Below are 20,870 nucleotides of genomic sequence, written 5' to 3'. Positions count from 1 at the left end.
TATTTTCCAATGTGTTGCTGTAGTTCATTTTGCCTGAATGGCTCTTTCAGATCTCATTCTCTTTTTGTGGAATAATTGCCAAAGATCCATCATAATAGTTAATTGATTGATTTGATGCACAAGTGATAACTTCATAAATTACAGGGAGGAATAAAATCATGGATTTTAAACAGTTAGTTTCAGCTGTGACCTGTAATAAGTTGATTGTTTTCAATTAAGGCAAGGTGTAGTTGATATTTTTTTTAAAGAAAGCTGCCGAACACTCTTGAATAGGTGGTAATTGAGGCAATTGCTTTCAGCATGGTGGGTTATATTTAGTGATTCTCTGCACTCTGGTGTTCTCAAGCTGAAGAAAATCCTAAGCATGTTTTCATAGCAATAACATTGATCAGATAGTTACTCCTTGACACTATATTTTTTATAGAAGTTTTGAGTTCTTGCCTATTTTGTTCTCTTCTCTTGCTTTACCAGATGCCTTTGTCCAGCAGTATTCTAGATGTTTTTGGAGGAGATCAGGGAATGACTGCAACTACTATTGGACACGCAGGCGGTACTTGCTCTACGAACCTACCAGTAAAAAGGGAAATTACAGCTACACATTCTGGAAGTAAGTAGTGTATTAATCAGCAGTGTATTAGAAACCATTGTGGTCAAGCCTTTTGATTTTGAGATTGATTTTAAGGTTACATCTTGAAAACCTCTGATGGGACAAAGTATAGCTCCTTATTACATTAAAGTAGATTCAGCTGATTTATTCTTGTTTATACAAGTGCATTACAAATATGTCCTTTAATGTGCACAGGACTCTTTAGTATTACATCTGAGTAGACTTGTTGGGCTGATATCCGAGGGAAATAAATTAACTGCACTGTTTTCAAAAGTAGCATCCTATTTACAACATCCAAACGGACTGAATCAATTCTTGTTAAAGGGATATGGGGAACAGATCTGGAGATGGCTTTGAGATCAGGAGATCAGCCATGATTGAATGGTGGAGGTGGATCAAAGGGCTAAATTGCCCACTGCTCCTAATTCCTTTTTTGTTAAGGGTAGGCAGCATACTTCCTGGTTACTGACAACATGGACATCAGGGTTGTTTTTTAACTTGCTATGGTAGTAAACTCATTTGATGCAATGAGATCATATCTGTAAAGGTTGCTCCAATTATCTCTCATTTTGAGTTAGAATCTTCATGCATGAAATATGAACATAGCTTGATGTAAAAGAGTCCTAATGCTGGGCTTAAGGCAAGTGCACCAATGATAACTGGTCTACGTTCTGCATATTTAAAGCCATAACTACGCTATTATACATATCTTTCAGTGACAAATATACTGGCAGAGATTCATACTGTTCATGCTTTTGAATAGGACAAAAGAAATTTCGGTGCAACGGCTTCACCTCTTTATTGACATTACTATTCTCTCCTTCCAATGGCACGGTAGCATGGTGGTTAGCACTGTTGCTTCGCAGCTCCAGGGTCCCAGGTTTGATTCCCGGCTTTGGTCACTGTCTGTGCGGAGTCTGCACGTCCTCCCCGTGTCTGCGTGGGTTTCCTCCAGGTGCTCCGGTTTCCTCCCACAGTCCAAAGATGTGCGGGTTAGGTGGATTGGCCGTGCTAAATTGCCCTTGGTGTTCGAAAAGGTTAGGTGGGGTTACTGGGATGGGCTGGAGGTGTAGGCTTGATTAGGGTGCTCTTTCCAAGGGCTGATGCCGGCTCGATGGGCCGAATTGCCTGCTTCTGCACTGTAAATTCTATGAAATTGGAACACCTTTTATTTTTGTTCGGAAAAGTGAGTCCAAGAGGCGTTTTCCTTTTCCCCAGCAACGTTTAATTTGCCATGAAGTTCCAGCCCTTTGAATTACGTATTTACATTTCAGTTCTCTGGGACCAATAGCTACTGACAGCCAAGCCACATCCTGTTAAAATTGCATTCTGAAACAAGGAATTCTGCATTCATGCAGAGTATCTCTTAATATTTTTATATTTTGGATTCCTAATTCTCTTCTTTTTAAAAGAAAAACTTTGCATTAACTGTAGGTAAATGTAAAAAGTATTGGGAGTGCCAAGGAACGGTTCCCCTCCTAACATGTGTTCCGGTTCTTTTTACCTCTTGTTTGACACTGCTGTGAATATGGATGTCAGACTACAATCCTTGGCGGCTCCCACACACTGTTCAGAAGATCAGAACCTGATACTACAACCTGGTGTTGGTACAAAGGCAGCTGATGACTTGCATATATAATTCTGTAACTGGAACTTGTTCTCACTCATACTTTCTGATACAATGAAAAAATGTTTGACCTTTTGAGGACAGCATGGCAAGTGGAGGCTTGAAAAAGGAGACCGAGAAGGCGATACAAGTGATCTTGAGTTCAAGGACTGACCCCGCCTGCCAAGTGTGTGGTTGTGGCTCTAGGCTTAGCCTCATCACAGCCATATCACAGAAACCATGGCCAGTAATAGTTGGGTGGACAATCCTACCCGTTAGTGAGCCATTGCCAAAAAGACTCTCCGTCTCTGTCCTGTGCTCTTTCCCTCTTTCAGTCTGTCTTGTCTCCGTTTTAGCAATATCGCAATGATCTATGCTTCCTTTGAACTTCAATTCTTTTCCAGCTCTAAATAGAAAGAAAATCAGACCTTTCCTCATCCATCCATACTGACTGACAGCATTGAAATTGAACTTGTCTTTCAACACCTGCAAAGCTAAAGTTGTTTCATGACTCCATGGTTCCTTTCCTTCCTACACCTTTCATACATTGAGCTTTACGCCAACTTTGCTGCACCTCTTTATTCTGTGTCCATGCAATGGAGGTGACATAGGAGGGTTCAATGTGTTTCTTTTTGAACGTTCAATGTGTTTTTTTTTGAACAAGGGAGCACTACGTTATTTGAGCTATATAAGCCTTCATTCTGGTATGTGCGATCTATTCCCCACCTCGTTACAGGGAGAAGGAATCCCGTCCATTTAAGCTGCCCTGTTTGCACGTTCTTCAATGGAGTCCTAGGGAAAAGATGAAAGCTTAATCTATTGGAGAAGAAAAAGACTTCTATTGCATTCCACCAATTTAACATGCAAAGATGGTTTCAGCTGGTTTTTTTTAACCACTTTCATAACCAAGAATAAGACTCTCTTGTCTGACATTTTAATTAATATCATGCTCTATTAAAGTCTAATGAATTTAGGAAGCTAGTGAACGCCTGCCTTCACCATTTTAAATCAATATAGCAGTCTTTCAGATGGTGATTTATTTAGAACACTAGCTTATTATGAAAATTCACAATTGTGCACTTCAAGTAGCTTTCACTGATCCAACTGGATTAAGGTTGATTGCTGGGGTGATAAATACTACTTCTTTCTACATACTGTGGGTGGGGGCTTGTGTAAAGAAAATCTAATTTAAATTTGAAAAGTTCGATTTGGAATAAATTAAACCATTCTGGAATGGGGGCTGGTTTAGAAATTGCTTGCAAAAAATGCAAATTGGACAGGGAGAGGATGTTTCCATGAGTAGGAAAAACTAGAACCAGAGGCCACAGCCTCGGACTGAAGAGACGATCCTTTAAAGCTGTGATGAGGAGGAATTGCTTCAGCCAGAGGGTGGTGAATCTGTGGAACTCATTGCCGCAGAAGGCTGTGGAGGCCAAATTACTGAGTATCTTTAAGACAGAGATAGATGGGTTCTTGATTATTAAGGGGATAAGGCATTCTGGGGATGAGGAACATATCAGACTCGAAGGGAGTTGTTTAAGAAAGGTAGTAGGGATAATCCAGGAAACTATCGGCCAGTGGGTCTCGCCTCGGTAGTAGTTAAATTATTGGAGAGAACCCTCAGGGACAGGATTTATGCCCTTTTAGAAACAAATGGACTCATTAGTGATAGACGGCATGGTTTCGTGAAGGGGCAGTCGTGCCTCACTAACGTGAGTGTTTTGAGGAGGTGACAAAAATGATTGATGAGGGGAGGGTGGTGGATGTTTACATGGACGTAAGTAAAGCCTTTGACAAGATGAATACAGAACTGGCTCGGTCACAGAAGGCAGAGGGTAACAGTAGAAGGGCGTTTTTCTGAATGGAAGGTTGTGACTAGTTGTTTTCCACAGGGATCGGTGCTCGGGCCTCTGTTGTTTATAGCATACATAAATGACTTGGAGGAAAATGTTGCTGGTCTGATTGGTAACTTTGCGGATGACACCAAGGTTGGTGGAGCGGCAGCTGGTGTTGAGAATTGTCAGAGGATACAGCAGGACGTAGATAGTTTGGAGACTTGGGCACGTAAATGACAAATGGAGTTTAATCCGGCCAAATGTATGGTAATGCATTTTGGTAGGTCCAACATAGAAGGGATTCAGTAAATGGCAAAACACTGAGGAATATAGAACATCAGAGATCTGGGCGTGCAGATCCACAGATCTTTGAAAGTGGCAACACCAGTGGTCAAGGTGGTTAAGATAGCATATGGAATGCTTGACTTCATTGGACTGGGCATGCTACAGTTGTATAGGACCTTGGTAAGGCAGCACTTGGAATATTGCACACAATTCTGGTGACAACACTACAAGAAGGAAGTGGAGGCTTTGGAGGGTGCTGAGACAGTTTACCAGGATGTTGTCTGGCCTAGAGAGTGTTAGCTATGTGGAGAGGCCGACTAGACTCTGACTGTTTTCATTTAGAATGGCAGAGGTTGAGGGGTGACATGATGGGAGGCTTACAAGATCGAGAGGCATGGGTAGTGGATAGGAAGGCTTTCTTTCTCAGGGTGGAGGGGTCAGTCACCAGAGGGCATAACTATAAGGTCCATGGGGCAAAGTTTAGAGGAGATGTGAGAAGCAGGTTTTTTTTCACAAGAGGGTGGTGAGTACCGGGAACACACTGCCAGCAGAGGTTATGGAACCAGATACATTAACGGTGTTCAAAAGGCATCTTGACAAATGCATGGATAGGATGGGTACAGAGGGATATGGCACTAGGAAATGCTGAGGGTTTTGGCCAAGAGTGACAGATACAGGCTTGGAGGGCCGAAGGGCCTGTTCCTGTGTTATGTTCTTTGTTCTTTGTTCAAATGGCCTAATTCTGCTCCAATGTCTTGTGGGATGTGTTTATAAATGGCAATGTGAGGCTGTTGGAATGCTGGGCACAAGTTTATCAATCCGTAGGTTGATTGTTTCTCGTTTAAAATGCAATTCATGGTTTCTTGAAACTAACCACATCCTCATTAACTGCCACAGATGCTGAATCACGGGCACTTGTTAAAGAAAGACAAAAGAAAGATAATCACAACTTGAGTAAGTACGAAAAGAAAGCTAATCGAGTATGGACTATATTTAGAACATACAAATATCTATTCCAGTAGGCTACATTTAGGTTTAATTGTATTTGCCTGCTGCTTGTGCAGTTTAATTACATTTTGTGTGACTAGTTTAACCCTTTCATTAACAGTTGAACGAAGACGAAGATTCAACATCAATTATCGTATCAAAGAGCTTGGTACCTTAATTCCAAAGTCCAGTGATCCGTAAGTAAAGATGCATGTGACATTATATAAATGTACAGCTATGTGAAGAGTTAATGTCATGTTAAATCTAGCCACTAGATGGAGCTAAGGGACAGTACTATAAAAGGCACTGGCTGTTGAGCTTCTGGGGCAGTGAGCTGGAGAGAGTGGAGTAGAGCTGGAAGAGACTGGAGTATTGTAGAGCTAGAGAAGATAGAATATAGTTAGAATATAGAGATGGTTTTAGTGAGTGTAGTTTAATAATCTATTTACCATAGGAATAAGTGTCGAACTCGAAACCAAATAGTGTAAATAAAATTAGTTAGTTCATGAATAGAGCTTCAGGTGTCATTGTGATCACTACGTCTTTCATCCTGAAGTCAGCCTCACAAAGATCAGCACAATGCATACTGATAGACTGTTTTAATAACTTTTTTTTTAACAAACAATTTTATTGAGGTATTTTTCGGCATTGTAAACAGTTACAGACATCAACAAAAAGAAAGCAAAAAAGGCAAAAGTGTGAAAACATCAACGTAGAATCAATACTTCAATCGTACCATGCTGCACAAGCCCGTTCCTCTCCCATCGACGCTACCCGCCTATTTATCCCTCCTACTCTACTCTAATCTCTCCCCCCCCCCCCCCCCCCCCCCCTGCTGATGCTCACACTCCCGCAAAGAAGTCGATGAATGGTTGCCACCTTCGGGCAAACCCCTGTACAGATCCCCTCAAGGCGAACTTAATTTTTTCCATACCCAGAACACTCGACATGTCTGAAAGCCACAGCTCAGTCTTCGGGGGCTTTGAGTCCCTCCACGCCAATAGTATTCGTCGCCGGGCTATCAAGGAAGCAAAGGCCAAAACATTGGCCTCTTTCTCACCCTGGACTCCCGGGTCCTCCGAAACCCCCAAAATTGCCACCCCTGGACTCATCACCACCCTTGTTTTTAGCACCCAGGACATAATCCCCGCAAATCCCTCCCAGTACCCCCTAAGCATCGGACATGCCCAGAACATGTGTACGTGGTTCGCTGGTCCTCCTGCGCACATAGTGCACTTGTCCTGTACCCCAAAGAATTTGCTCATCCGAGCCGCCGTCATGTGGGCCTGGTGAACGACCATAAATTGAATCAGCCTGGCACATGTTGCGCTCGAGTTTACTCTACTCAGGGCTTCTGCCCACAGCCTGTCCTCCATTTTCCCGCCTAGCTCCTCCTCCCACTTGAGTTTCAGTTCCTCCGTCTGGGACTCTTCCCCCTTCATGAGCACCGTATAAATATCTGAGACTCTACCCTCTCCTCTTTTCCCTCTAGAGACTATTCTGTCTTGGATCCCATTGGCGGGAGGCGTGGGAAGGATGGGACCTGTCTATGGACAAAGTCCCGCAACTGTAGGTACCTGAAATAGTTTCCCCTTACCAGACCAAATTTCTTCTCCAAGCCCCTCAGACTCGCAAAGCTCCCCTCCAGGAACATATCGCCCGCCGCCATGCTCTAAACCCCCCATCCATACTCCCGGGGGCAAACCGATGGTTGTCACATATTGGTGCCCAGACAGACGCACCCACCTCCCTTACATGCCTCCTCCACTGGCCTCATATCCGCAGGGTCGCCCCCACTCCCGGGCTGGTGGGTGTTTTAATAACTTTTAACACTTTGGTTTCAGTTGAATTTCTGCTTAAACATTGATCAGTGGCGTGCAGAGGTCTGGTGATGCCCGGGGCAAATCTTGATTGTATGCCCCAAAGACTCAGAAAGAGAAATATTATGAGAAAGGAAAACATTTTGAATATAACTTCCCGTACCAGCCTCCTGAACAGGCGCCGGAATGTGGCGACTATGGGCTTTTCACAGTAACTTCAGTGAAGCCTACTTGTGACAATAAGTGATTTTCATTTCAGTGTAGATGATGTTCTAAACCGCTGTGTGCAGAGAGCAGTGAACGGTCTCTCCCCAGTGTGAACTCGCTGGTGTCTCAGCAGTTGGGGTGAATGACTGAATCCCTTACCACACAGAGGGCAGGTCAATGGCTTCTCACCTGTATGAACTCACTGATGTCTCAGCAGGATGGATGGCTGAGTGAATCCCCTCCCACACACACTGCAGGTGAACGGCCTATTCCCGGAGTGAACTCTCTGGTGTGTCAGCAGGTTGGTTAATTGAGAGAATCTCTTCCCACACACAGAGCAGGTGAACAGCCTCTCCCCAGAGTGAACTCGCTGGTGTGTCAGCAGTTGGGGTGAATGACTGAATCCCTAATCACACTCAGAACTGAGGGAGTGCTGCACTGTCAGAACAGCCTTCTTTCAAATAAGTTGTTAAACTTAGGCTCTGTCTGTCCCCATTAGGTGGATGTTGAAGATCCCACAGCCACTATTTTGAAGAAGAGCAGGGGAGTTACCCCCGTGTCCTGGTCAATACTAGGGGCTTTTCACAGTAACTTCATTTGAAGCCTACTTATGAAATGAAAATCGCTTATTGTCACATTCCGCATTCGCCACATTCCAGCGCCTGTTTGGGGAGGCTGTTATAGGAATCGAATCGTGCTGCTGGCTTGCCTTGGTCTGCTTTCAAAGCCAGCAATGTAGCCCTGTGCTAAACAGCCCCTGACAATAAGCGATTTTCATTTCATTTCATGTGTCAAACTGAGGGAGCAAAGGATGTCAATATTTTTGAGAGAGAGACCTGGGCCAAGCTTTCCAGAGTCTGAACCCTCCCTGGATTCACTTCCTTTCCCTTCAGTTGCTGCAACTGACCAATTGATGGTCAGAATGAAAAAAAAAAATGGAAAGGGGGAGAAAAGAAAGTGTTTTACTCACAGATGTTGGAGACAGGAGGAAGATTCCGTCGGTGTGAAAGCTCAATTATCACTCGTACAAAGCCCGCACTCTGATTGGCTGGAGAACCACAGTCCCTCCGGTCCTCAATCTTTTTTCATTGGTCAACATCTCAGCACGCAGATCAGGGGGCGGGGCCTTTCCCTGCATGTGAGGAGCTCCCCCTCCCTTGGACATGCGCAGTCCCGGGCTGCCCGCCCGTGCGGCGGATAGAGTGGTTTCCCCACCGCGGGGGAGTCTGGGAGCGCAGTCACCTCACCCTGACACAAGGTACGTGTCGGTAGTCACTGGATTTAATTGTGACGCCCCCCCCTTAGCAAAACAATTTGTTAAATTCAGGTGGAAAAATTTAGCCATCTGGGTGACATTGGGGAGAGTAATAGCCTCTGATTGATGCCCCCATCCAATGGATGCCCGGGGCCAACGCACCGTCGCCCCCCCCCCCCCCCCCCCCCCCCCCCCGCCCCCCGCCCCCCGCCCCCCGCCCCCCGCCCCCCGCCACTGACATTGATCAATGACTTGCACAGTCAAAATTAACTCGAGTTGTGTCCTCTCTCTAATAGTACTCTATATAGTTTGGTAATTGCTTTAAATAGGTTATCCTTCTGGAGTTAAATGCTTTGAAAATGGACACTTAACAACTGTAAATTGAATCATGAAAGGAACCAGTTACCTGCTATTTATGTAGATCCCAGATTCTATTTCTGGATACTATTAATTGTTGGTATTAAAGAATAAGATAGGCCAATGACAGAAATGCATTGTGGTTAACTCATTTTAATCCAAGTAATTAAAATTGGGTATGAAGGCAATGAGGCAAATGTTTGGTAGCATGTTGGGGCATCCAGTATAAAAACTGACAAGTGATGCTACAGTTGTATAGAACTTTAGTGAGGCCGCACTTGGAATATTGCGCACAATTCTGGTCTTCACACTACCAGAAGGATGTGGAGGTTTTGGAGAGGGTGCAGAGGAGATTTTCCAGGATGCGGCCTGGTCTGGAGGGTCGCGGCCTGGTCTGGAGGGTCGTGGGTATGCAGAGAGGCTGAATAGACTCGACTGTTTTCATTACAATGACCGAGGTTGAGGGGGGGATCTGATGGAGGTCTACAAGATTGAGGGTCATGGATAGACTGGATGGGCAGGCTCTTTCCCAGCGTGGAGGAGTTAGTCACTAGGGGGAATTGGTTTTAGGTCCTTTGGGTAAAGTTTAGAGGAGATGTACAAGTCAGGGTTTTTTTGCACAGAGGACGGTGAGTGCCTGGAACGCACTACCAGCGGAGGTTGTGGAAGCCGATACATTAATGGCGTTCAAAAGGCATAGCGACAAATACATGGGTAGGATGGGTATAGAGGTATATGGCACTAGACAGTGCTGGGGGTTTTGGCCAAGGGTGGTATCATGACCAGTACAGGCTTGGAGGGCCGAAAGGCCTTGTTCCTATGCTGTATTGTTCTTTGTATATTCAAATACTTTCTCATTATGTGCAAAAACGGGTTTGAAACCAGGCCGGATAGGATACTGATCTCCACTCTGTTAAATGGTTTGATTGACTAGACTTCTTGGTCCTGCCAAATTAACATGCTGTCTGAAATGATGCCATCCTCCAATAAGAGAACAGAGGTTGAGGATTAAGACGATTGAAAGTGTTTCAATGATCTGTGAATGTTTGCTGAGATACAAATATTGAATGCGATAATATCCTATTGTCTCCCCAGAATTCGCTTACCAGAGTCCATAACCGTCTCAATATTGTCATTATTGCTTTGACTTTTGAAGTAACCATTCAGCAATTAGCTTTTAATATTAATTGGAATCAATTTTTCCTTTTTTGTTTTTTTTGATAAAATTCTGCTGAGGCAGACTTTTATTAAAAGATGAACTTTTACTCTGCAGTGATGTGCGCTGGAACAAAGGTACCATTTTGAAAGCCTCTGTAGAATACATTAAGTGGCTCCAGAAAGAGCAGCATCGCATCCGAGAACTAGAAAACAGGCAAAAGAAGCTGGAACAGGCAAACCGGAGACTACTGCTGCGGATTCAGGTTTGTAAGGAGTCTGAAGGCTAAAATGTGTTGGCTGAACTCTGCAATCAGTGGGAGGGGAGGGAAGGGAAGGCAAACTTGCGTGCTTCCAGTGATCATTTGGTGAAGGAGAGAGTTTGCTTTTACTTTATCCTTTGTGATGTGGGTGTCACCGGCAAGACCAACAGTTATTGCCCAGTCTTGTTGCTCTTTAAGGTGGTCTTCAGCTGCAGTCCACGTGGTGAAGATTTTCCAGCAATGCTGGTAGATAGGGTGCCCAGGCCTGTCCCAGAGCAGTAAAGGTAATCAAAAGGGTCTATGACTTGGAGGGGAGCTTGCAGGTTGCGGTGTTCCCATTATGTTGCAGTAGGGGAGCTTGCAAGTTGTGGTGTTCCCATTATGTGTTGCACTTAGCCTTCTCGGTGATGATGGTCATGGTTTTGGGAGGTCTTGCCAAAGAAGGTTTGGCAAGTTGCCGCGCTGCATCATGTAGATGGTGTTCACTACAGCCACATTGCACCGGTGATGGAGGAAGTGAATGTTTTTAAGGTGGTGGTTCAAGTGGGCTGATTTGACCTAGAAGGTGTCCAGATACTTGGGGTTTTGTCGGAACAGCACTCACCCAGGCAAGTTGAGACCTCTGCCTTCATGGACGATGGAGAGGATTCGGTTGAAATACCCAGCTTTTGATCTGCTCTTGTAGCTGCAGTGCTTGTTTCTGGTCAATGACCAGCTCCTGCTGATAGTTCCCTCCACTCAGACCTGGGAGATGCTGATGTTCCAGGATTCAAAGCTGTTGAGCATCAAGGGGAAGGAGGTAAACGTCCGTTGCCCTCTGCTGTTGTGGCATGATGTTATTTGCCATTTGTCAGACCTAGCCTGGATGTTGCCCAGGTTTATCTTCCATGTGGGGAAAGACCCCTTCGTTGGCTGAGGAATTGCAAATAGAATTAAAACATCGCATTCATCGACTGAGTATTTTCAAACAAAGTGACCTCTAACCTTCTGACGGAGAGCAGTTTATTGAAGCAGCTGAAGAATGTTGGGCCGAGCATATTGCGAAGTTTGTTTGAGTTTATGATCCCTATTAATTTCCATGTTTATCAGGGCTTCCCGATGACGCATTGTCAAATGCCATCTTGGAGTCAATGACAGTCATTCACCCTGCCCCTGGAATTCGGCTCTTTGATCATTTTTTTGAACGAAGGCTATATTGAGGCCTGGAACCATGTGACTTGGGGAGACTCCAAGTGATTCTTGTCAGCATTATTGGCTTAAGAGTACGCTAATTGGATATATGGAGGTTATTGGTTTTGTCTATGATAAACGGCAGGACTCTGGAAGCACTGTGGATCAGAGGGACCTTGGTGTTCATGTACACTGGTCCCTCAAGGTAGCAAAGCTGGTGGATACAGTGGTGAAGAAGGCATATAGTATACTTGCCTTTATTAGCTGAGCATAAACAGGCAGGTTATGCTGGAACTGTATAAAATTTAGGTTAGGCCACAGCTAGAGTATTGTGTGCAATTCTGGAAACCACATCAGAGGAGGGATGTGATAGCACTGGAAAGGGTGCAGAGGAGATTGTCCAGGATGTTGCCTGGGCTGGAGTGTTAGTTATGAAGAGAGATTGGATAGACTGGGGTTGTTTTCCTTGGAGCAGAGGAGACTGAGGGGGGACATGATTGCGATTGTATAAAATTATGAGGGGCAGAGATAGAATAGACAGGAAGAAACTTTTCCCCTTGGTGGAGAGGTCCAGGTGTCACAGATTTGAGAGACGGGGCAGGAAGGTTTAGAGGAGATATGGGGAAAATATTTTTTTTTTCCAAGGGGTGGCGAGAGTTTGGAATTTGCTGCCTAAGAGTGTTGGAGGCAGAGACTCTCCTCACGTTTTAAGAAGTATTTAGATGTACACTTGCAATCCCAGGGCATGCAAGACTATGGACCAAGTAGTGGAAAATAGGATTCTAATGGTCAGGTGATTTTCAACTGGTGCAGATGTGATGAGCTGAAGGGTCTTTTCTGTGCTGTGAGGGCCTTTCTGTGCTGTGAGGGCCTTTCTGTGCTGTGAGTCTACGCCTTTATTGGCGAGATCCAATGGCCAGGCTGCGCCCAACTTGGCTGAGCCAGGAGACCCAACTCCCGGGATCTGCCCGGCTTGCCCTGCCTCGAGATCTAACGTGATCTCTCAAAACGTTGTGATGTAAAAATGGGCAGGATCACCATTGGCAAATCTGCATATTAGAGTGAGACAGCTAATCTGCTAATATGCTGCATGCCAAGACACCAGAGGCATTGGGATCTATCCCCTTCGCCGTGGAGATCTTGGGCGAATGCCGTACGGTACTGGTCTCCATAAACGGATACCAGGCGGAATGGCACTCTGGGTCTCCCAGGTGCATGCCCTTTGGGCAGGGTGGTACCCTGGCAGTGCCACCTAGGTGCCAGCCTGGTACTACCCAGATGGCACTGCCAGGGTACCAAGTCGGCACCACCAAGGCGCTAAGCTGGCCTTTTCCGCACTGGCAATCGGGTGGGGGGGGGGGGGGGAGAAAGAGGTCAGTTGGCCTGTCGGGGGCTCCAGAGATTGGGACGCTATTTAAAAATGGCGTCCTGATCTCTTGCTATACTGAGGAATGCTAGCGAAGCTCCATTGAGGGGCTATGTGCAGCTTTGGCCTCGTATTCCCCACTGAGGCCCCCTATTTAACCTGAGGGCCGTTCAATAGCATTGTGTTTCTCGGCACTGAGAGCCACGTGGCTAAATATGCTCGCTATGGGTCTTCGTTCCCATTTAGTTACATTTAGTTATATCGCACCCTGTGACTCTGACTGTGGTTGTTGCCTGCCAATTTTCCACATTCCGTAAGATATGGGAGCAGAATTAGTCCATTTGGCCCATTGAGTTGGCTCTGCCGTTCAATCATGGCTGATCTGTTCCCCATTATCCTGCCTCTCCCCATAATCCCTGACCTTCATATTAATGAAGAAATTCCTTATTGATCATGAACACCCTATTTGTGCTTAAGATGCTGTCAACCTTTTTAAAAAACGAGTGCCCAATTAAGGAGCAATTTAGTGCGGCCAATCCACCTACCCTGCACATCTTTGGGTTGTGGGGGTGAAACCCACGCAGAACCTGGGTCTTCAGCAGTGCTAACCACTGCACCACCGTGCTGCCCCGGGATGTTGATAACCTAAAGTGCTACCAAGCTGGATTTGAAATCAGCCAGAGTAGTTCTTTCTTAGAACACATGAACTAGGAGCAGTTTAGAGTAGGCAATTTAACCTCTCGAGCCTGCCCCACCGTTCAATACGATCATGGCTGATCTCATCATGACCTCATCTACACCGTGCTGCCCGTTCTCCGTAACCCTTCAACCCATTACCAATTTAAAATCTGTCTAACTCCTCAAATTTACTCACTGTCCCAGCATCCACTGCACTCTGGGGTAGCGAATTCCACAGATTTATGACGCTTTCGGAGAAGTAGTTTCTCCTCAACCCCGTTTTAAATTTGCTACCTCTTATCGTAAGAGTATGACCTCCTGCTTCAGGATGCCCCACGAGAGGAAGCATCTGCTCCACATTATCCATACATTTTATAATCTTGTATACCTCAACTTGATCTCTTCTAGAAATTCGAGAGAGTACAGACCTAAACTGTTCAATCTCTCTTCATACGACAAACCCCTCATCTCTGGAATCAACCAAGTGAACCTCCTGGTAGATGCCAGGTTATATTTACAGTACAGGCCCCCATACTACAGCCTGAATGTTGTCGGGGCCTATAAACTATGCTGTTTGCAGTAAGCTTAGTTGTTTCTTCATCAAGTGGAGTGAATCAAATTGGTCAACAAGTACAAACAAGCAAAGAGCTTTATTGGAAAGGTGTTTGCTCAACAGGCTGCAATGGTCGACTAATCGTTTGCCATGAAAACGTCAAGTGATGTCACCAACACATGTCATTGGGAATGCATAACCCTCCATAGCAGGCCAAAATTGATCATTCAAACTGGTATTTCTGACTGACGGGGGACTGAGTGATTCAACCTTCGTGTACTGGGTTCCATCTCCTTCCATTAGATATTTTATTGTCCACCAACATTCGTGACTGAATGTGACAAGATGACAGAACTTGCAACTGATCACCTGCTTATGGGTCATTTTAATTGACTCTGGCTATAGTATTCTGCTTTAACATTCATTTATTACTGTGGTGTGGCTTCCTCCAGTTGACACCTGTATTTAAGGCATGTCTGCTGCTGCTCCTGGCATTCTCTTTTATACCCCAAGGTTGATCGTGTTGTCAGTGATCCGAGTGATATATACCAGGTCCAGGTCATGAAGTCTCATAACTAAATCCCTCAGTCCTGGCACCATTAGAATCTCTTTACCCACTTAAGGCTTTTAATGCCTGGATTTGAGCAGACTTCCTCAGCTGAGGGGCGATCTACTCACCTGCGTCGTGATCGACTGGGAGCGCAGTGTGGCTGGTAGATGCCAGGTGTAGCCTCTCGTGGGCTAGCCGATAGCCAGTGCGCCTTGTGATATCTGGATCGTCCCAGCAATGTGCGTGACCAAGCTGTGCTCACTTAAGTAGGTTTTAAACGTACTCCAGCGAGCTCACCTGGGATCTCTTGGTCTCCCCACTGAGGCTCCAGCCAAGCGCCATACTGGTCCACACACTTGCTGACCAAGCAGAACGGCACTCTGGGTGGGGGTCTCCCAGGTCATTGTAGACGCCTGGGTGGCTAGGGACAGGACGCCTGGGTGGCTAGGGCCCTCTCCCTGGAATCTGGCTGCCTGAGTGGCACTGAAAAGCTGGCAGGAGCATCACCAGGCTGGCACTGCCAAGTGTTGGTGCCTGAAGATGCGCATGAAGGGAAGGTGGGGGAGGTGGGACATGCAGGTAAGAAGGGGCCTCTGGGGGTTTGGAGAGGGGTGATGGGGCTAGCAGGGAGGACTTAAAGGAATGTGTGGGGCCTGAAGGGGATGGGGGGGTATCTGCCCAGGGACCCCATAGTGTGATGTCATCACTTTGTGAGGGGGAGGGAGAGTTAGAAATGTCCAAATGTGTGGAGTGGTGACACTGCTCATGGCAGGGGCTATGGGAGCCCATTTAGAGATCGGGTCACCTTTCAAAATGGCGGCCCAATCTCTGAGGATCTGGTCTGGCCAGTTCAGTTCAGCTCTCCAGTGTTGTAAATTCCGAAGTGTGGGTTCTGCCAGGCAGAAACTCCCCAGACCCCAAAAAGTGGCTCAAGCGTGATTTAGATAGCAGTGGGGAAACCACAGCCACAAATGGCACTCTGTTAGATCTCTCCCCTTGGTTTTATAATTTTGCCTTCGGGCATGAGCTGTCCTTAGTGCTATAAGGTAGGGAGATCCAGGATTTTAACCCAGTGAATGAATAGTGGGAGAGTTCCAAGTTTGGGTGATGTGTGATTTGGAGAGAAACTTGAAGGTAGTGGTGTTCCCATTCATCTGCTGCCCTTTTCTTTCTAGATGGTAGAGGTTGCGGGTTTGGAAGGTGTTGCTGTTGTTAAAGGAGCCTCAATGAGTTGCTCCAGTGCATGTAGAGTATACAACCAACAAATACAACCATCTTCCTTTTTGTGCTAGGTATGTCAGAGTTTCCCCTCTCGTTCCTGTTGGCTCCAGTTTTTCTGGTAGTCTTTGATTCCACACTCCCCAAATGATGCTTTGGTGTCGATGGCAGTCATAATTGTGTCCCACAGCTTTTTGCATCCTGGGATGTTGCCACTGCATGCACAGTGCATGCCAAGAAAGTGGTCTTTGTCCCACCTCATATTGAACGACTTGAGCATTGTTTGAGTTTCACTCATCCAGGTAAATGGAGAGTATTCCATCGCACTCTGACTTGTGCCTTGTATTTGGTTGGCAGGCTTGAGGAATCAGGAGATGAATTACTCCCTTCAGAAACCCAGCCTTTGACCTGTTCTTGCAGCTACAGTATTTGTATGACCAATCCAGTTCAATTTCTGGTCAATGATAACTCCACTGATTTTGATAGAGGGGTAATTCAGAATGGTAATGCCATTCTGTCAAGGAGAAATGGTTGGATTCTCTCTTGAAGATGGTCATTGGCTGGAATTTGTGTAACGTGAATGTTAATTGTCACTTGCCCAAGACTGAATGTTGTCCAGGTACTGTGAAATGGTACTCAACCTCCAACTTCTGACCTTGTGATGGAGGGAAGGGCATCGATGAAGCAGCTCAAGGTGGTTGGGTCCAGGAACTCCTGGGATTGAGATATTGACCTTCAATAAATACAACTATTTAAATACAAAATTTCTATTTGGGTAACAGGTTTTATTCAGTCCTATGTCACTGGTTCCTTCTGCAGTCCACACGCAAGTTCAACTAATCGAGCACAATGAGCATCAATAACAAGCAGATTTGCACAATATACACTTTGCCACTTTCAGCACAAGTCTAAAGGTTGTCAAGGACTTGTTACATGTATGCATAAACTGCTTCAGTATTGGATTGAACTCATCACCCCACTCTTAGCCTACTGTCCCCCTTGTGACCATTTCCCTTTGTGCTTGACATGAATCTGAGACAGTAAAGAATTTTCCCTGATTCCTATAACGTTCAATTTTACTTAATATCGTACTCTGTCAAAAGCGGCATTCACTCTCTCACCTCCCCTCTGGAATGAGTATTTTTCTTCCATGTTCGGACCAAGGCAGTAATGAGATCTGAAGATGACTTGATGCATCCGCTGTGCTAGTGAACTATTTCTCCTGGAATTTTAACATTTTTGAAAATGCATTCTCTTGAACCTCTTTTTCCCTCTGATTCAATGCCTGGGATTGTTCATATGACAATGGCACCAAATTAAACATCAAACCAGCCTTGGTATTAAAGGAGAAAGTGTTTTTTTTCATATATAAAAAGAGTTTTGCAGAGTTGCTTTTGAGATTTGAAAATAGTTATTGTTTTATATTTTCTTCCATCACCCCGATATTCATTTTAGAAAAAGGGTGGTAGAAATGTTGAGCTCTGTGACTGCAAACTAAATATCTCTATTGAATTGGTAAGAAGTGTCTTGTAATTTTTCCCTTCTGCCCCCCAACACCTCCCAGAAAGTCATATTTGGTTATGGGCTCTTTAGTTTCACTTGACACTGTTGTAACTTGGTCCAAAAAGTCCGACATTCAGCGTGGATTAAGGATTGTGGGTGGGATTCTCTCAGCCCAGGCTGGGCCGGAGAATCGCCCCGACACCGGTCCGTCGATTCTCTGGAGAATGGAGAATCTGTGCCATTGGCGCTGGCACGGTGCCGGTCGGGGGCCCCCGTGCGATTCTCTGTCCGGCATGGGCAGAGAACAGGGGGAGGGGGGCCTGGCCTGTGATCGGGGCCTACCGATCGGCAGGCCGGCCTCTCGGGCTGGGGGCCTCTTTTGTTCCCCGCCGGCCTCTGTAGCCCTACTCCAAGTTGGTCAGTGCCGGCGCGGAGAAGGGAGCCACTGCGCATGCGTGCGTTGGCGCTGGTTCTCCTGCATGTGCAGACCCGTGGTGCCCATCTGATGCTGGCATCGGCAGCTCGAGCGGCGTGGGTCACTCCAGTGCCATGCTGGCCCCCTGTAGGGGTCAGAATTTCTGATCCTGAGGCCATGTTGACGCCGTCGAGTAAAGTGACCGTCTTTACGACGGCGTCAACGCTTAGCCTCGGGATCAGAGAATCCAGCTCTATTATCTTAATTTGTGATTTTATTTTGCGTTTATCAATGACTTGATGTGTCTAAGATGACTTCTTCTCATTTTCAGGAGCTCGAAATGCAGGCCCGAGTCCATGGGTTGCCCACTATGTCCTCGGCCCCGAGTCCAACGGAGCTGGTGACTCACCTTGTTAAGCATGAGTCCTACCAAGGGGACAATGGCCCTGATTACCTGCAGCAGCAAACCTTTCCTCAGATGTTGAACGAACTCAATGAAGGATCCTGCAGCTTCTTGGACCCCCTCTCCCATTTCACAGACTTGTCCTTCAGTGCTGCTTTGAAACAGGAAAACCGGCTTGATAACATTCTCATAGATAACACGATCTCTGATCCTTTGTTGTCTGCTGCAACGTCACCTGATGCATCGAAAGGAAGCAGCCGGAGAAGCAGTTTCAGCACAGATGAGGAATTATGAAAAGTATCATTATTGTGCGGTGAGGGACTATGATCATTTCACTTCTTTAAAAAAAAATGATTAAACGCACTTGAGCTGATTTGCTTACTGCTTGATGCCCTGTCAGCCGTTTGCACATCAAGTTGTTCAACTTTTATACTCTGAAAGGTTAGAATCCTCTCCACGTTTGCTGTTTATTTCACCTTTGGTGCTGCTATTAACAATCCTTCACGAGGGAAACTCGGATCTCGCGTTCACGTGGACAAATAAAACTTGCATATTTTCTGAAGAAATATGTAATGATGTGCACAATTAATAGGGAGTGTGCAGCTCCAACATTCCTTTCCAAGTAGATTTGCAAATTGTTCGGTATACTCTGGCTCGAATTGAAGTGGAACAATTATTATTCCATAATGGAAATGTTTTTTTTTTGTGGCGGAGAAACAACGAGGTCAAAATGCGGAAATACGAATCTGCCAAAACAGTCGGACAAATGCACATTAAACTATTTTATGCAAATACAGCGTGACTATGTCTTATCCAACAGTTACAGCCACTAGATGGACTATTGAAGGGTCAGCTGGAGTTGCACTTTTTTTCTAAATACAAAATAATGTTTGTATCATTTAGAAATTTCTGGTAAGGTTGTGTTTCTTCCCCTGTCGCCCACATCCTTTGCCAAGGTACCTTTTCAGTCCCAGCTGCATTGTTGTGCTTCAAGGGAGACAAAGATTCTCAGCTCAGCTGACTGGGTGTGGATTAGAATTGTGCATTACTGCCCATTCCTGTTTCGTTTTGACAGGAAGCAAAGAGGAGATGGGAGAGTTCATTGCGAGAAATAAGTGCCCAAATGATGCAAAAAAGAAAAAAACTTAAAAAAAAAAAAATTATTGGAATACTGAATCTTTCTTTCTGGACATGAGGAAGAATTATGTTGCAGTGTTACACACGAGCCCTTGTTTAAACTACATTGTGTGTATATTAGTTAATTAGTGATGCCTTAAGCAAGTGCATATAGTAGAAAGTGCTTAATACATTTTTGATTTCTTTTTTAAATGTTGAAAGAAAGCTCCCACAATGTCTTGAGTTTTCAGATGTTTAATTCCTAAGGAGTGTTACATAACTTGTATTTTACAGTAGCAAAAAGTAATGGTCTTGGATTTTGTGCTTTTGAAAAACTACTTAATGTACCTCAAGCCATGTTTCTTTTTTTTTAAATAGTAACCTATTTTCCCCACTATGTATTAATTGTTGGATCTATTTGATTAGTAGTTAAGAATGGCATAATTAAAAAATATGTTGCAAATAGCAAAAGGGGCATTGCGCAAGGTTTTTTTCTAACTATTTTCCATTTCTTTTTTCAACAATAGTAATGGTATTCATTTATACTGCATCTTTACTAGAGCAAAATGTTCCAAAGTGCTGCTCGTGGGACACTGAGCCAAAGATTTGGGAGGGGAGGGGGATGGGATGGGCGGAGAGATAGAGAATCAATGAAAGGACTTGGTCAGAGCTGAGTTTTAAAAAGGTCTTCAAGGGAATTGGAAAATTCAGAGAATTCTAGTGTGTGTGACTGCACTCAGCTACCAGCCACCAAACGTGAGGGTCAATACAAAAGGGAGTCAGAAACAGAATGGTCTTGTCTCACTGTAGATGGGGAGAAGGTTACAGAGATTGTGCTGAGGTCATGTAAGGGTTTAATGATGAGGGTGAGCATTTTAAATTTCGAAGTGCTTGGGGGACCAGGTGCCAATGGAGACTGGCAAAGATCGGGGGGGGGGGGGGGGGGGGTGCAGGATTTGTTCGAGGAGACGATACAGGCAGTATAAAATGTTGAAACCTGTAATTGGCCTTTATTCATTTAACTGATGATGATGATTTGGTGTTGCATCAGCTTTTTTGGACCTGCTGGAAATGTCCCAAATTGATCAGTTATAATGTTGTTATCTTGAGTGGTATTTTCCAATACATGGATCAAATTGCAGTTTTATTTTGGAAGGTTGTCGTTCAAATAAACTAGAATTCTTGAAAGCTGTGTGTGAATGATTTAGCACCAAACAACAGAATGGAAAAGGAAAAACTCATTCAATCTCGGGCATTTAGTCAGTCTTTGCTTTAGGAAGCAGAACAAAGACAAGCAATATTGCTGTTGAAGCCGCAATGTTTACCCTGTTCTGTGTAAATAGGTTTATTGTGCCAGTTATGAAATGAGGGACAAGGTGACTATTTTGACAGCTTAATGACCATGTTAACCAGCTACTTGTGCAACGATTCCTGGCCTTGAGCACCGATGATGAGTGAGAGACTCCAATCTCTATTCAAGGTTATAAACTACTGAAATGTACTGTCATTGTATAATTACAA

The 20,870-nt window shown here is 45.0% G+C and overlaps 1 protein-coding gene across 2 annotated transcripts in view; it reads left to right on the top strand.

The window, feature by feature from the left end:
- The window catches only part of tfec (transcription factor EC), a 48,695-nt gene extending 28,879 nt beyond the window's left edge, over positions 1 to 19,816 (top strand). The window contains exons 4-8 of one of the 2 annotated variants that reach the window (XM_038780986.1): positions 472 to 607; positions 5,231 to 5,287; positions 5,442 to 5,517; positions 10,200 to 10,380; positions 18,162 to 19,816. In XM_038780986.1, coding sequence (XP_038636914.1) covers positions 472 to 607; positions 5,231 to 5,287; positions 5,442 to 5,517; positions 10,200 to 10,380; positions 18,162 to 18,527 — 816 coding nt within the window. In that variant the 3' untranslated portion in view covers positions 18,528 to 19,816. The remainder of the gene's footprint in view (positions 1 to 471; positions 608 to 5,230; positions 5,288 to 5,441; positions 5,518 to 10,199; positions 10,381 to 18,161) is intronic. The other variant, XM_038780987.1, reaches the window with a different exon arrangement.
- The last annotated feature ends 1,054 nt before the right edge of the window (positions 19,817 to 20,870 follow it).

This window comes from Scyliorhinus canicula, chromosome 20 (assembly GCF_902713615.1).
Source record: "Scyliorhinus canicula chromosome 20, sScyCan1.1, whole genome shotgun sequence".
Taxonomy (NCBI): Eukaryota; Metazoa; Chordata; class Chondrichthyes; order Carcharhiniformes; family Scyliorhinidae; genus Scyliorhinus; species Scyliorhinus canicula.
This window is presented reverse-complemented; position numbering and strand designations above follow the sequence as displayed.